Source organism: Labrus bergylta, chromosome 8, assembly GCF_963930695.1.
Source record: "Labrus bergylta chromosome 8, fLabBer1.1, whole genome shotgun sequence".
NCBI lineage: Eukaryota > Metazoa > Chordata > Actinopteri > Labriformes > Labridae > Labrus > Labrus bergylta.
In genome coordinates this window covers 22,436,713-22,450,169 of record NC_089202.1, presented here as the reverse complement: position 1 = coordinate 22,450,169, position 13,457 = coordinate 22,436,713, and the positions used below count along the sequence as shown (strand labels likewise).

At 42.0% G+C, this 13,457-nt stretch overlaps 1 protein-coding gene across 2 annotated transcripts; it reads right to left on the bottom strand.

Moving 5' to 3' along the window:
- Nucleotides 1-6,195: 6,195 nt before the first annotated feature.
- On the bottom strand, nt 6,196-12,369 carry nr1d2a (nuclear receptor subfamily 1, group D, member 2a). Of its 2 annotated transcripts, none has more exons than XM_020640425.3 (8): nt 12,062-12,369; nt 9,790-10,029; nt 9,591-9,679; nt 9,346-9,490; nt 8,524-9,224; nt 8,225-8,410; nt 7,654-7,864; nt 6,196-7,465 (listed from the first exon to the last, which is right to left on the bottom strand). In XM_020640425.3, the coding sequence occupies exons 1-8, from the start codon at nt 12,090-12,092 to the stop codon at nt 7,266-7,268; spliced, it is 1,803 nt and encodes a 600-aa protein (XP_020496081.2). In that variant the 5' UTR covers nt 12,093-12,369; the 3' UTR covers nt 6,196-7,265. The 2 variants fall into 2 exon arrangements, with proteins under 2 accessions (XP_020496081.2, XP_029134403.2); XM_029278570.2 differs by lacking the exon at nt 12,062-12,369 and adding an exon at nt 11,113-11,996.
- Between the last annotated feature and the right edge of the window lie 1,088 nt (nt 12,370-13,457).

Here is a 13,457-nt window from a genome sequence, read left to right as displayed (position 1 = left end):
ACCCACACCAAGCCCTGGCAGCACATCACCCCAAATGTCATCCGCCTCCAGTGACTCCCAATTAGTTCCCCAATCAAATTCAATTTTGCAATTTCGTTTGTCTAATTTTATGGTACGCATACGTCTCAAAGGTTTCTTAATCTTAGGTTTAAATGGTGGGAAAAAACTTACCAGCCATTGTAATTGTCCCCCCCTCCTTTCAGTCTTTATGCTAAGCTAAGCTAGCAAGCTGCAACAGCTGTAGCTTCAAATTTGACATAAGCACATGAGAGTGGTATCAATATTTTCATCTTATGCTGCAAAAAAGAAGTGAGCTTTAATACCAAAATATATCACAAGCTGCAGCAGTATCACCAATCAAACTGTATTTATCCCAGACATCTGTAGAAAATAAAATATTATTCATGTCAAAATATTTGACTAGGAATTTTTATTTACCCTTGCCTCTCTCTTTCATGGGCACATTTACATCATCACTTAGGCCTGAGTCGCTCTTGACATGTTATGGTCCTTGAGATTTGAATGAATCATTAAAGGACTGAATGCAAATCAGTATGAAGATCGTAACATGTCTGACCGCCTTTCCTGAGATCAGGTTCCACATGAGTGCACAAGGGCGCACTCTCACTCGGCAAAGATATTCCCGGACCTTGTTTAAGCATTATTGTGCCCCCTCCCCATTCCCCCGCTGGCCTGCACTCACACCGCTCCAGGACAAACCGGGCCTGAGCACGGTTACCTCTTGTACATAACTTCATAATACACAACCATGGCTCTATGTAATAAGGAAGAAATGCTTAGTTTACAAGACAGACGGACTATAAAAAATTAATAATAATGATAAAAGCGATGCGCTGTTGAGTCACAGAGAACATGACAGCAACTTTACTGACTTTGTTTAAACACCACAGGACAACCTTAACTTGTAAAATATCGATTCTTGCTCTCATAGTTTGGGAAATCTTTTGTTGTTTAAACACATAAGAGGGATTATGAATAAAAGAAGTATTATTAAAGACAACACCAAAAACTCCAAGGGACTCTCTTTAAGCAATTAAAAAGTTGAAGAATTTAACTTTATTTGTCACCAATGTGGAGAATTGTCTTTGGCCTCTCAAGAAGAAAATCATGATGACAAACACGACAGTATTTGCAGATGGATATTAAAGAGTGCTCTGAGTTCTCTACAACATCACAGACGACACAGGCTTATGTTTTTGTAACTTTATAAATTAAAAAAAATGTATTGCAGTTGGGACAAATTATTTAAAAATATATATTGTGAGTTTTTTTTTTTTTTACTTGTTTTGGCATCAAGCATTCATCAGGAAGTCAAACAAACAGATGGTACTCAACCAACAGGAAGCCTCCACTCGAGCATTGTATTGTGGCCTGCAGAGGATGTGTAGACACAAAACATCCAGCAGATGGCGTTATCCCGCCCAATGGAGATATAGAAATTCATCTTTTAGTGTTCCGGTGCCACACCCACCCAAGTATCATGGGGCGTGGCACGATTCAAGGCTTATATCAACCGATAATTTGTCCAAATAATCCTCAAGTGTGATGTTAATGTGGTTATTTTACTGTTTGCGATCATGACGGAGCCTCACCAATCTGGAATCGTAAATAGTTTATTTTTTATTTTATTGGCCAAGACAGGCAGCAGCAAAATAACACAAAGTTACAGACAGAGACACAAAGAGAGACAAAGTACAATTTACAAAATACGACAAAATGAGACTGCAGACAAATGATGACTGAAAAAGATTCCTTTCGGGCTGCTTACCCACTTGTCAGTGTGGTTTGGCCTTTTAATGTTTTCTCTCAACAAGGGGAGGTGATTGGAGCTTCTCATTGTGGTGTGGATTAAATGCTGCATCATGTTGGTTGTGCTATTTGTGTAGGTCTCTGTCTTCTTTCAATATTTGCACACAGTTTTTGTCTCGTCTGTTATCTTTAATTTTCTGTCTTGGGGAAGCCAAAATGCTTCCACACCTCCGATTTAAAAGATGGTGGTGCATCCTCAATTTCTAAATCTAGCTCTGCAGCAGCCAACCGCCTCTGCTCTACAGCTGCCGACGCTCACCATGTTATTGCAATTCATTTTTCAGAGTTGCGATGTGAATCTTGACACCTTTGAATCGATTTATCACGATTTTCCGATGAATCTTTTTCATCCCTACCAACCAGATGTTGCATACTTTTCAACTCACCTTCAGTTTCATATAAGCTGTGCCTATACCATCTTCTCGGCCAGGATTTCCCCCATTTTGTTTTCCTCCATTTCTTGTTTTTTGCTGCAAAACAGAACGCACACCAGGATTTTCAGCCTACAACATCCATTGTCCATCATATTTGTTTTTCTTCGGAAGTCTCGATAGATCGCGCAACTTTCTGTGAGATCTCGTGTCTGTGGAGTCGTTACTTCAAAAAGCAGGTGTGTTGTCTCTTGGACACACCAATTCATCTAATGTGGGTGATCTGAGAATTCTAATGTTAAAAATCAGTTGAAACTGTCCTCATGTCTGTGGTCGACCATGTTTTTAAAACCATACTTTAGACTTCAAAATTGTCCATAGTGTCAGCCGTTAGTCCAGGGGGTTGGTGGCCTGAAGTGTATAAATCCAAACGCTTCCTGTTGGTTGTTTCTTTTGTTTGTCAGCATTTCTTAAGGAAAATCGGATAAGGTCAAACTCAGATGTTTGTAATGTACGCAAGCAGTGTTAAATAAAGATGTATTTTCCCCTAGTATTGTTAGAGGTCATTTAACTGTATTATTATTGAATTATATTAACGTTGAATTTCCTGGAGGAAACTCAGATGAACATGTTTTGTTACAGAACATTTCTCTTTGAAAGCATCCTTCCTATCATCATACGTGAGTGGATGTTTTGGATTTGAATAAAACATTTAAAGAGTTTGAATACCAAAACAATCTGGTCCTGTTGGCAGTCATGTGGAGTAATCAGAGGTGGGTAGAGTAGCCAAAAAATGTACTAGTAAAAGTAAAAAAAAGTAAAAGTACTGTTACTTTAAGATAATAATTACTCAAGCAGAAGTAAAAGTACTCATGAAAATAATTACTCGAGTAAGAGTAAAAAAAAGTATGCAGTGAAAAGACTACTCAAGTACTCAAGAGTACAAGTACTGAGTTTCTCCGGATTTATTTTTGAAATATTCAGAGCAACACAAATGGTACAAAATAGACTCAACATAATAGAAAACAGCAATGTTCAAATTAAGATATGTTAAATAATAATATTTTAAATAAAACAATAAATAAGGTCTTTAAAATAAAATAAATAACCCTTGAACTAAAATAATAATAAATTAATTATTTGGAAAATTAAATACATCACCCTTTAACTAAAAGTATAATAAATTAGGATTATCCAAAATCATATTAATTAAAACCAATACATTTATTACATTGTTGCAATTATTTTGCACATAAACATTTTTAAACCAATTCCTAGGTTACAATATGTGACAGGCCCTGACAAAATTATCTGGGTTGTGTTCAGCCCAAAAAATATAAAACACCAAAAATCAAACTTTAATACACATCAAAACCTGCTGGCAAACTCACTTGCCAAAAAAGAAACACAACTTTAACTAGATTATCAGGTGAAAACTACAGAGAAGCTGAAAAAAAGAGTCCACTCAGACTCTCATACACCCGGACTCACATGCAAAGTAAACACAGGGAGAAGAGGAAATGTGTCAAAGAAAAACAGTGTCTCTGTGATTGTGAGTGTGTGTGAGTTTGTGTCAATGTGATTGTGAGTGTGCGATTGTTAGTGAGTTTGTGTGATTGAGAGTTCTTGTAGGCTGAAATATCCACTTGTTTAGGCGTGCAAAGAAGGCAGCGCATGGTGTAGCTGTTTTCTTTGTCAGTTTTAAAGTCAAACATTCTTTGTATGTGAGGCCAGGGGTGTGGTTGTTGCTCCTCAGAATCAGCGGTTTCTTCCATTTTGTCGACTCACCCAGATAGTCTATAAAATCTGCATGTACGGACGGCCACGGACACAACATCGGCGCGGAGGTTTTTTTTGTTGTCAATGACAACATGACTACACTTGTCATGTGACTCAACTGGCTGCATTTCATTGGCAAGATTTTGTCAGCCATAGCCAATGTTATGTTTTTATTGGTTAAAATAGTCACGTTATAGAAATGTTGGCTGAAGACGTCCCTCAGGGAGGGAGAAATAGATCGCGCATGTAATGGAAAAAAAAGATATAAAAAAATAAAGTAACGACCGTCACTTAGCCAAATGGAACGGTGTAAAAGTACCGCTCTTTCTTCAAATATATACTCAAGTAATACTAAAAGTATGTTGCAGTAAAACTACTCCTAAAATTACAATTTATCCAAAAAGTTACTCAGGTATTTGTAACGGAGTAAATGTAGCGCGTTACTACCCACCTCTGGGAGTAATCTATGCTGATGCTAATAACGCGTGGGCACAACTCTCCCACAATTCATTTCACCAAACATACTCAGCTATCGTGGCTTCATTTGGACGGAGCCCGATGGCTGTTTCTTCTTTTTTAAATAAGTTGGTACTTCATGTGATTGATTTATCATCATCTTCATTTACTGTGTCATACATTCATTAATGAATTCAATTAAACGGCTAATGCTTTAGCTACACAAGGGTTAAATAAGGGTATATATAATTTTATATACTGGTACCTTTATTGTTAGTTAGGCTAGGGCCGGTCCGTGGCATAGGCTGTATAGGCAAATGCTAGGGGCGCCGGCCATCCATCCAGGTCGTGAAATGAGTAAGGAAGAAAAGTTGTAGATAAGATGGTGGGAAAATGTGTTAAACTATCACTAAATGTCATTTTATCGATTGCAATTTCCATGCAATTATTCAGTAATATAACAATAGAAACCAAGACAACACAAGTACATCACCTATTCAAAAAGGCCCTTCTTTCTTGCTTTCTGCTTGACCCAACGTGGGGGAGGAGGGCGGACAAGTTATCAGAAGTGATTGACACTGACCGTACTGATAAATATGAGGTTTAAAAAACTGAAAATCTGTAAAACATAAAGCTGTGTGTCAGAACAGGAAAAGTGGTATAGATAATGGATGGATGTTTTGAAGAGTTGACTAAAGAAAGTCATTGCGCAGCCTCCTCATGGATCATTGGACACAGAACTCGTTCAAAGATTTACATGTGGAGAGCGCTTTGAATACAGAGACAATCTGTTCTTTAAAAACATTGAAGTCATGGGGAGGAGAGATGTAGATGGAGAGATAATATGTGAGCTCTGCAAAGCCTCCTCAGTTCAGTTTGAAGGGACTTGGGTGGGGCATCGGAGGGTCACCGGTTCAGGTCCTGGAGAGGTTCCAGTTCACTTGGTCCAGTTCACATGTTGTCCTGTTATGTTATTTGTCGCAGTGGAACAAATCTGAGTCTGTGAATATTCAGATTTCGAAGGGGCAACTAGAGTTAGTCGTCTCTCAACAAAGGTCGGGGGTTTGATCCCCAGATCCTGCAGCCACGTGTCCGATGTATCCTTTGAGTAGTCAGAATACTAGAAAAGAACTATACAAGCTCAAGTCCATTTACCATTTGGTAGAAAAAAGGCTGTCTAGCTATGACAAATGCTCAATGGACTTGAGCTTATATAGCGCTTTTCTACTCAGAGCTCTTTTTACACCGCAGGTCACACCTACACATTCACACATTGATGGTAGAGGCTGCTGTGTACAGTGACCATCAGAACTAATCCCATTCGTACACATTCATACTCCGCCAGTGAAGCAGAGGGAGCAACTTGGGGTTAAGTGTTTTGACCCAAGGAAACATCGGACATGAAGCTGCAGGAGTTGGGGATTAAACCCTCACCCACCGCTTGAGATGACCAACTCTACCAACTGAGTCACAGCCGCCCCCATCTATCGATCTAATTTGAACTTCAAGTTGAATTGAAATGCATTAAAGAAAAAAGTATATTTGCTCTTGGGATCACTGGCCTTTCCTCTGATGTTCAACAACTTGCAGGACAAACAGCAGAGCTTCATATCAAACTGTTGTAAATAGTTCCACCTAGTGGTAGAAAATAATCACTGCATCACTCATCCATGTGTCATGATCAATATTTACAGTCTATGGTCATGATCTGATTGATTCATAGTTTACAGATAATAATAAAAACACAAACCACAATGAGTATGCTTAATTTGTATTTATTCATACTATATATATATTCTATGTCCATCAGATATTTATATATATTTATAGAGTTATTTACATGTGGCAGTGTTGCCAGTCAAAGAAACATGTTTTTCAACAAATTTGATAACAAAAAAAAACAAGTTTCAAATTCAGTGCTATGCCGACATCAAAGTTTCATAAAAATAAAAAATAACAAAATCAAAGTCATAGAAAGTGAAAAGTGGGCAAACACTGCGGCGTGACTAAGATAACATGTAGCCTTTACATGATGTGGCGTTGCACGTTTGAGCAGATTTTGCGTTACTTGGTTTTTTCCCCGCTCCAGAACACGTGCAAATGTAGTGTTGCTGAAAAATGGCGTCATCGACTCCCCCAGAAATCACCAGACAGTGTGCAGGCAGTTTGCATGTTCAAAAAAAAACGAACAACAAATGTATTAAATAAAAAGAAAAGATACAACACTTTGTACACGCCTAAAAAAAACACAATGAACTGATGCTTTCTGAGGCAAGGGGAGAAGATCCAAGTAAAACATATTCGCATTGAGTACAGCCATGCATTAGCAGCGACCGTCACACATTCAGAGAGACGTTTTCTGATAGCCACTTCTCGGTCAGAACATTGGACCAAACGGACATGTGGTGTGTACGTTCTGTATCGTCTCTCGCATTCACCCGCTCAGCAGAGAACACACTTTGGAATTAAATGGATCCTCCACTTTAAGTTTTCCTGAAGCCAGTTAAGTACTCTTGTTTCACTCGCGAACAGAAACGCGCCTTGAACATAGACTTCAGAGACTCTCAGACACGCGCACTAGCATGTGTGCAACAAGCTTAAGCTATCTCTTCTATAAATACAGTACGTTTTATATTCTTCACCTCTCAGACCCCACGTGGTCAACTTAACAAAAATAGATAAAAAATAACTTTTAATACATTCTAAAAAAAAAATGAGACACAAGTAAGGGGTTGGTCGAATAACGAGGGGGTAAGTAAGAGGCAGGTCCTGGTGGAGGTTTGTGGATCAGGGTGGAGGGCAGCGATGGTTCCTCCCCTCAGGAAGCTTTCATGGGTGAACCTTGAAGGAGAGCAGTTCCTCTGAGTGCATGTTGTTGAGTGAACGCAGCTCTGGCAGCTTGAGCAGCAGCTTGGTGAAAGTGGTGGCCGACTCCTCGCCGTGGTTCTGCATCACAAGGTTTCGCAGGCCGCGGATCAGTTTGTCCTGCAGGGCCTCCACTGAGTTCAAGTCCTGGATACCTGAGCGGTCTGAGCCAAGACAAGGGAAGAGAAAGGGTTAATTTTTGAAGACAGAACAAGGCTTTCAAATTCCTGAGAGACACTTTCCTATCAGCTCTAACATTAATGTTTTTTAAGTACTTGGGTCAGATACCATGTGCTCAACTGTTTCATTTTTAGCCTAAAATCAGCAAATATTCCCACTGAAGTCCTCTTACCGGCTGAGACGAGCACCACGGCCGTGAAGAGGCTCATTTCGTCCGAGTCGAGACGCAGCCCGGCCAGTTTCTCGCTGAACTCGCACATGGAGTTGAGCAGCTCGCCAGCACCCAGCGACCGTAGCGTATTGAGGTTGTAACGTTTGCCACTAAGGAAGGTCACCGTCCGCTCGACCATGTTGAACAGAGAGGCGAATCGGACCATCAGCACCTGGAAAATAAAAACAAGAAAATGGTTTGTTAGCTTATGAGTTTTAATTCTTGGATAAATCTGTGTTGAAGCAAAATGTGGAGAATATTCTAAATCCAACCAGCTACATTGTGTGTACTTCAGCTTTTCCCAGAAGAAACTAATATTGAACAGTCTCAATCACACCCATTTATAATTTATTAAGTCTTTTAAATTTCCATTTCCAACTGTTATCAGAGCAAATATTAGTCAGCAAACACAGAGAGGATCGTCTGCTTTGTTTAAGAAAGCCTCAGTGTTTGAATAGGCCACCATGTTTGACTTCGGAGCCAGCACAAAATAACAAGCTGTGTTTGTGTTTTCGCTTGTTTGCCCTCTAACCTCGAAAGTTCCAGCTTTCAGCAGGCTGACTTGGTCGTGCTCTGAGAGGTCACGGAAGCCCGGGATCCTCTTGGCGAAGTCGACGACCTCCCGCACAGCGGGGGTGAAGCTCATGGAGAACTCCTCCCAGATCTCCTGGCTCGGCTTGGTGGGGTCCACGTAGGGGGATGTGTTCATGGGACAGACCTGGAAAACATCAAGACAGGAGGTCAATAAGGGAGGGGGATCCAAACTGTCGCTCTGAATAGTTTTTAAAAATGATGTGAATTTTAAGAAGTAAATAAGATAAATAAACTCACCAAGTGTGCCCTGTTGTTGACACAGTGTGTTGGTCCATTGTAACCACTGGAGGCAGTTTGTGTGTTAAATTGGCTGTCTTCTGATGGCTCACAGCTAGGGGTGCTGTTGAGCTGCTGCTGAGGCTGCTGCTGGTAGACTTCACTCTCCTCCCTGTAAACAGAGTTGGTGACGTGTTGGCTATTGCTGTATGAGCAATGCTGGAAACCTCTCCCGGCCGCACTGTTGTTCCAGCTGTTCCAGCTCTCCTGCTGCTCCTCCATGCGGCTCTCGCATCCCGTCTCCAGGGCGACTGGCGACGGTGAGGCCTGGTCCTGCCTCAGTGACCTCTCCTGCTTATACGCAAAGGCATTATGGTGCCGCCTGTTCACAGTGACAACCGATTCATCCTCGCCGCTGTCTGACCCGCAGGACGAGGCAGAGCTGGAGTTGGTGTCCATGGAAACGACAGATTCTGAGTCCTGGGGGCACTGAGGGGAGGAGGGGCTTGAGCTTGAGGGGGAATCGGAAGCAGAGCAGGAGGAAGAGGAGCTAGAGGAGCTGGAGTCGCTGGTCATGGCCTCCATGGGCAGCGAGGGGCTCTGGTGACCATGCAGCATGCTGTGCAGCTGGCTGTTGTTACTCATCATGTTGTTCATAGCGTTCTGCATCTCAAGCAGCATCCTCTGCTTCTCCCGTTTTGGGATACGTCCAAATCTGACAGCTGAAGTTAAATAAAAATCACGATTAGTAAAATTATATTATATTATATTTAGCCGTATATATATATATATAAATGAAGTAGACAGAAAGGTGGCCGAGACTAAACTAACTGTCCTGCTCACCGTCTCTGGACATGCCGACAGCCAAACACTTCTTGAAGCGACACTGCTGGCAGCGGTTCCTGTTGATCCTCATGATGGTGCAGTTCTCCATCTTAAGACACTTTTTGTACTGGATGTTCTGCTGGATGCTTCTCCTGAAGAAGCCCTAAAGAACGACAAGAGAAGCATTAGTTCTGAAACACTAGCAAGAGGAGATCAATCCGACTTGAAGCGAGAGGATGTTTCTCTGCAGGAACTTGTCTCACCTTGCAGCCCTCACAAGCATGGACGCCATAGTGGAAGCCCGAGGCCACGTCCCCGCACACCTTGCACAACAACACCATGCCGTTGATTTCTGCAAAAGAAAAATCAGAGATAAGACGTGACTCATGAGCACAAGAACAGACATTTTAATTATCAATTGGATAAAATGTTAACGACCACGACTCTTGATGTTGTGCTTACTTGTGATGCTGCTCTTGGCGGACGTGGAGGAGCGACCTGCTTTCTCCACGCCGTGTCCACGCTGGCCGTTCTTGAACGGCGGACAGATATCCACCACCATGCCCACGGCCCTGCTAGGCAACGAGGGGCGGGGCGGCGTGGGCGATGTCGACAGGTAGCTGCTGCTGCTGCTGGAGCTGGTGCTCATACAGGACTCTGGGCTGGAGGCGGAGCCAGAGGAAATATAGGCGATGACGCCTCCTGTTGAGAGAGAAAGATGGTGGCATGTTAAAACATGCATCAAGCAAAAAGTCTGTTTATGATTGACAGAAAGACACAGAAAACCAACTTGATCTATCACAACAACCTTGGCAAAGTGCAGCGTAGGCAGAGATAACAGAGTGTGTAAAGAGTGGAACAGCGAGGTTAAAAAAAGCTCGGTTCGCTAAATAAACACTCCTTTCCGTACAGTAGGAACAGGTGCCTCTGACACGCCTGTGTGTGTGTGTGTGTGTGTGTGTGTTGACATTGACCTGCTTTATCACCCCCAGTGCCTGCTGGTTGGATAACATGTTACGTAACACGACTGGGACTCTATGGGGAGTGTGCTCCGCTGACTGACGACCAGACAGGGTCACTGAAGCACTTGAGCAACATCACAGTCGTAGGAACAAAAGAATGTGAAAGGGAAAACAACCAGCGGCCGCTTATGCAACAACATGTTTGGCAGGAGAACACTTCCGGGGACTTTTTCCTTCAAATTAAAACTTTAATTAAAAGTTTGGTCAACCTCAAGAGCCCTGCATCCTTGTTATGAAACTTAAGAAATATATATGTTTTTTTTTAAATTTATTGTGCATTTGTTGTCTGAGTGACAAGTCGTGTTTAAAACCAAGAATTCTGGTTTATTTAACTTTTTGAAAGAATGTCAATATTTGGGATTAAATGCCCTTGAGCAAGGCACTTTAACGCAACCGCAAAGTGCTCTCCAGTGTGGGCGTGACCCCGTGTCTAAATATGTGGACTAAAGTAGGGCAGTGCGCTTTTAAAAACCCGAGCATGCTCAAAGACTTTCCATTTAAAATTAAAAGAACACGACGACGAAGTGCCGCTCTGTGCGCCTTTATTTACATATTTGTGACGACTTTTTTCTCAATAAAGTCTAGGAAAAAAATCCTACATGTAGAGGCTCCAGTGAGCCATTACCTAACCCAGACCATGACTGTACCATTTCACGGCCCACCCACACGTGGACCTGTCATGAATTTCTGTGAAAGCGAGGCGCGAGGAGGAGGAGGAGGGGGGAAAAAAAGAGAAAAACTAGGTCAGCGGCTGTTGTCTCACCGCGTCTCACGTGTACTTCAGCGGGCCAGCCTCGCGTCGGCAGCGGCAGAGTGTACAGTGAATTATGCAATGCGCCGCGTCACGGGCTCCCCATCGGCCAATCGGAGAAGAGTTCCAATTGAAGCGTGCGCCAGAAGAGGAACGCCCCCTCGACCAATCAGCGCCGTGTTCTAGAACTCGTGTACACACACACAGGCACATGGCTAGCTACGCTGTCCATGTGAGAGGGGACCGGGGAAGATAAACACTGGTTGTTGTGTCAAATGTAACAGGCAGCTCTGGCACTCCTAACCCCGATTTAAAGCACGGAAACACGGGGGAGAACAGCGACTTTATCACGGTGCACGCAACTCCAAATCACAACTAGCGCCCTCCTGGACATGTTCAGACAAAATTAAGACACTAAAAACACGAATGTGATGCTGATTTCCAGCAACAAATAGAAAAGTATACTCAAATTCTAGGTCGCCATTCATTGCTGTGGTTTCCTCCTTAGTGACTTCATTAATACCAGGATCTTTTACTTAATACTAGTTGTGATACAATCATTCAATATAAGCTTATACATTATGTTTTCATACAATTTTAACACCTCAAATTCTGTAGTTTGTCTGCACTTCACATGTACCAATCATAGTTGGTATAATTATTAATTTTATTATAAGGTTGCTTTATGTGTTAGGTAAGCATTTGTGTTGGACAAATTAATCACTAAATGTCCAAAAAAGGTCAGTGCAACAACCTGCTTTTAAAAACAGCTGATAATGATTTTGGTATAATAAAAAAAGACAATGGCCATTTCAGACAAAACATCACTTGGTATAAGGTTGCTTTATGTGTTAGTTAAGCATTTGTGTTACTCACTAGATGTTCAAAAGGGTCAATGCAACAAAGTGTCTGCAGATAGCATGCTTAGTATAATTTAAAAAAAACAGAGTTGTCATCTTACCAGGCTTGGCTGTCCCAGCGTCCTCAGGCATGTCTCCTTCTCTTTTTTTTTTTTTTTCCGAGGAAAAGGAAAACAAAATGTCCAAACTGATGTTTAAACTAAACTCAACCGTGAGTCACGACTTCTTCCACTGTCACGGAAAACCACTAACAGTGAGCTAGTCCAAAGAGTGTACAGACGGTGCTGAAGCTCATATTAAAAAAGATTGCGATTCAAGGAAATAATGTACACAGCCTCCAAGAGAACAAGTAGGTATGCGTCTGTGTGAAAGGAAGTCCCCCTCGGTTGTGTGTGACTGCGGGTTGAGTCAGGAGGACTAAATGTTCTCAATAGTGGGCTGTCGGCCACGCCCCTCCGCAGCCTCCTTCAGCCCGGGCCACTTTAACCCAGTGACACACTTTTAGGACACCGGAGGGGGCGGAGCTAAACGCGTTTTGTCGACGTAACAGCGGAATGGTAACACAGCGGTCACGTTGCACAGCACAACTGTGGGCTGCAGCCTGAACAGGGAGGTATGGCAGTGCCGCGTGCGCTCATGTCCCGACAGCAGACATCAACAGCATGTTTTTTTATTTATTTATTTATTTTTCCCATAATCAGATAAGAAGCTGCAGCACAATGAAGTCAAATTAGAGTGTAGTTAGAGTGTATAAAGTTAAACATACTGTACATTATTATTATTATTATTATTATTATTATTATTATTATAATAAGAAGAAGAAGCAGGTACTTTATTCATCTCATGAGGGGAAATTACTTTTGCCCTCACATGGATGGACATGCACTAACTGAGAGATGTCAGCGTGAGGGGCTGCACATTTTGTTATTTTTATTCTGTATTTTAATCAGAATCAGGATCAAGAATACTTTATTAATCCCATGAGTGGAAATTACATTTACACCCACATAGGGTGAAATGCACACTCATGCACAAACAGGATCCTTTGGAAATATTCCTTATGTATTTTTAGCCCTATGTGTTTCCTCATTTCTATGAAATCCCCCCACATCAAAAAATAGGCCCTATTTTCTCTCATCCTGTTGTTCCCTCAAGGATTTACCCCCAAATTAGAACCTATGTTCCCTCATTTCTATGACCCCCCCCCCCCTATGTAAGGAATGGGAGCTGCAGAGTGAACCGATTTATGAATTAAGAATAAAGTTACAGATTGACAAATTTATGTTTACCATGTGCCGATGCGTTTGTTGCGTCCCCCATTGCCCAGTGTTCCCTCATCCCTTTTTTTCCTTCAGGCCTACATTCCCTAAGCATCAAGGCTGGCCAATTCTATAAAGCACATAATGTGCTGTTGCACCCCCGCCTCCCACCCCCCATCCCGTCTTATTTTATGTTTTGGATATGTGTCCTTGTTTTCCTTGCTGCATACTGAGGGAA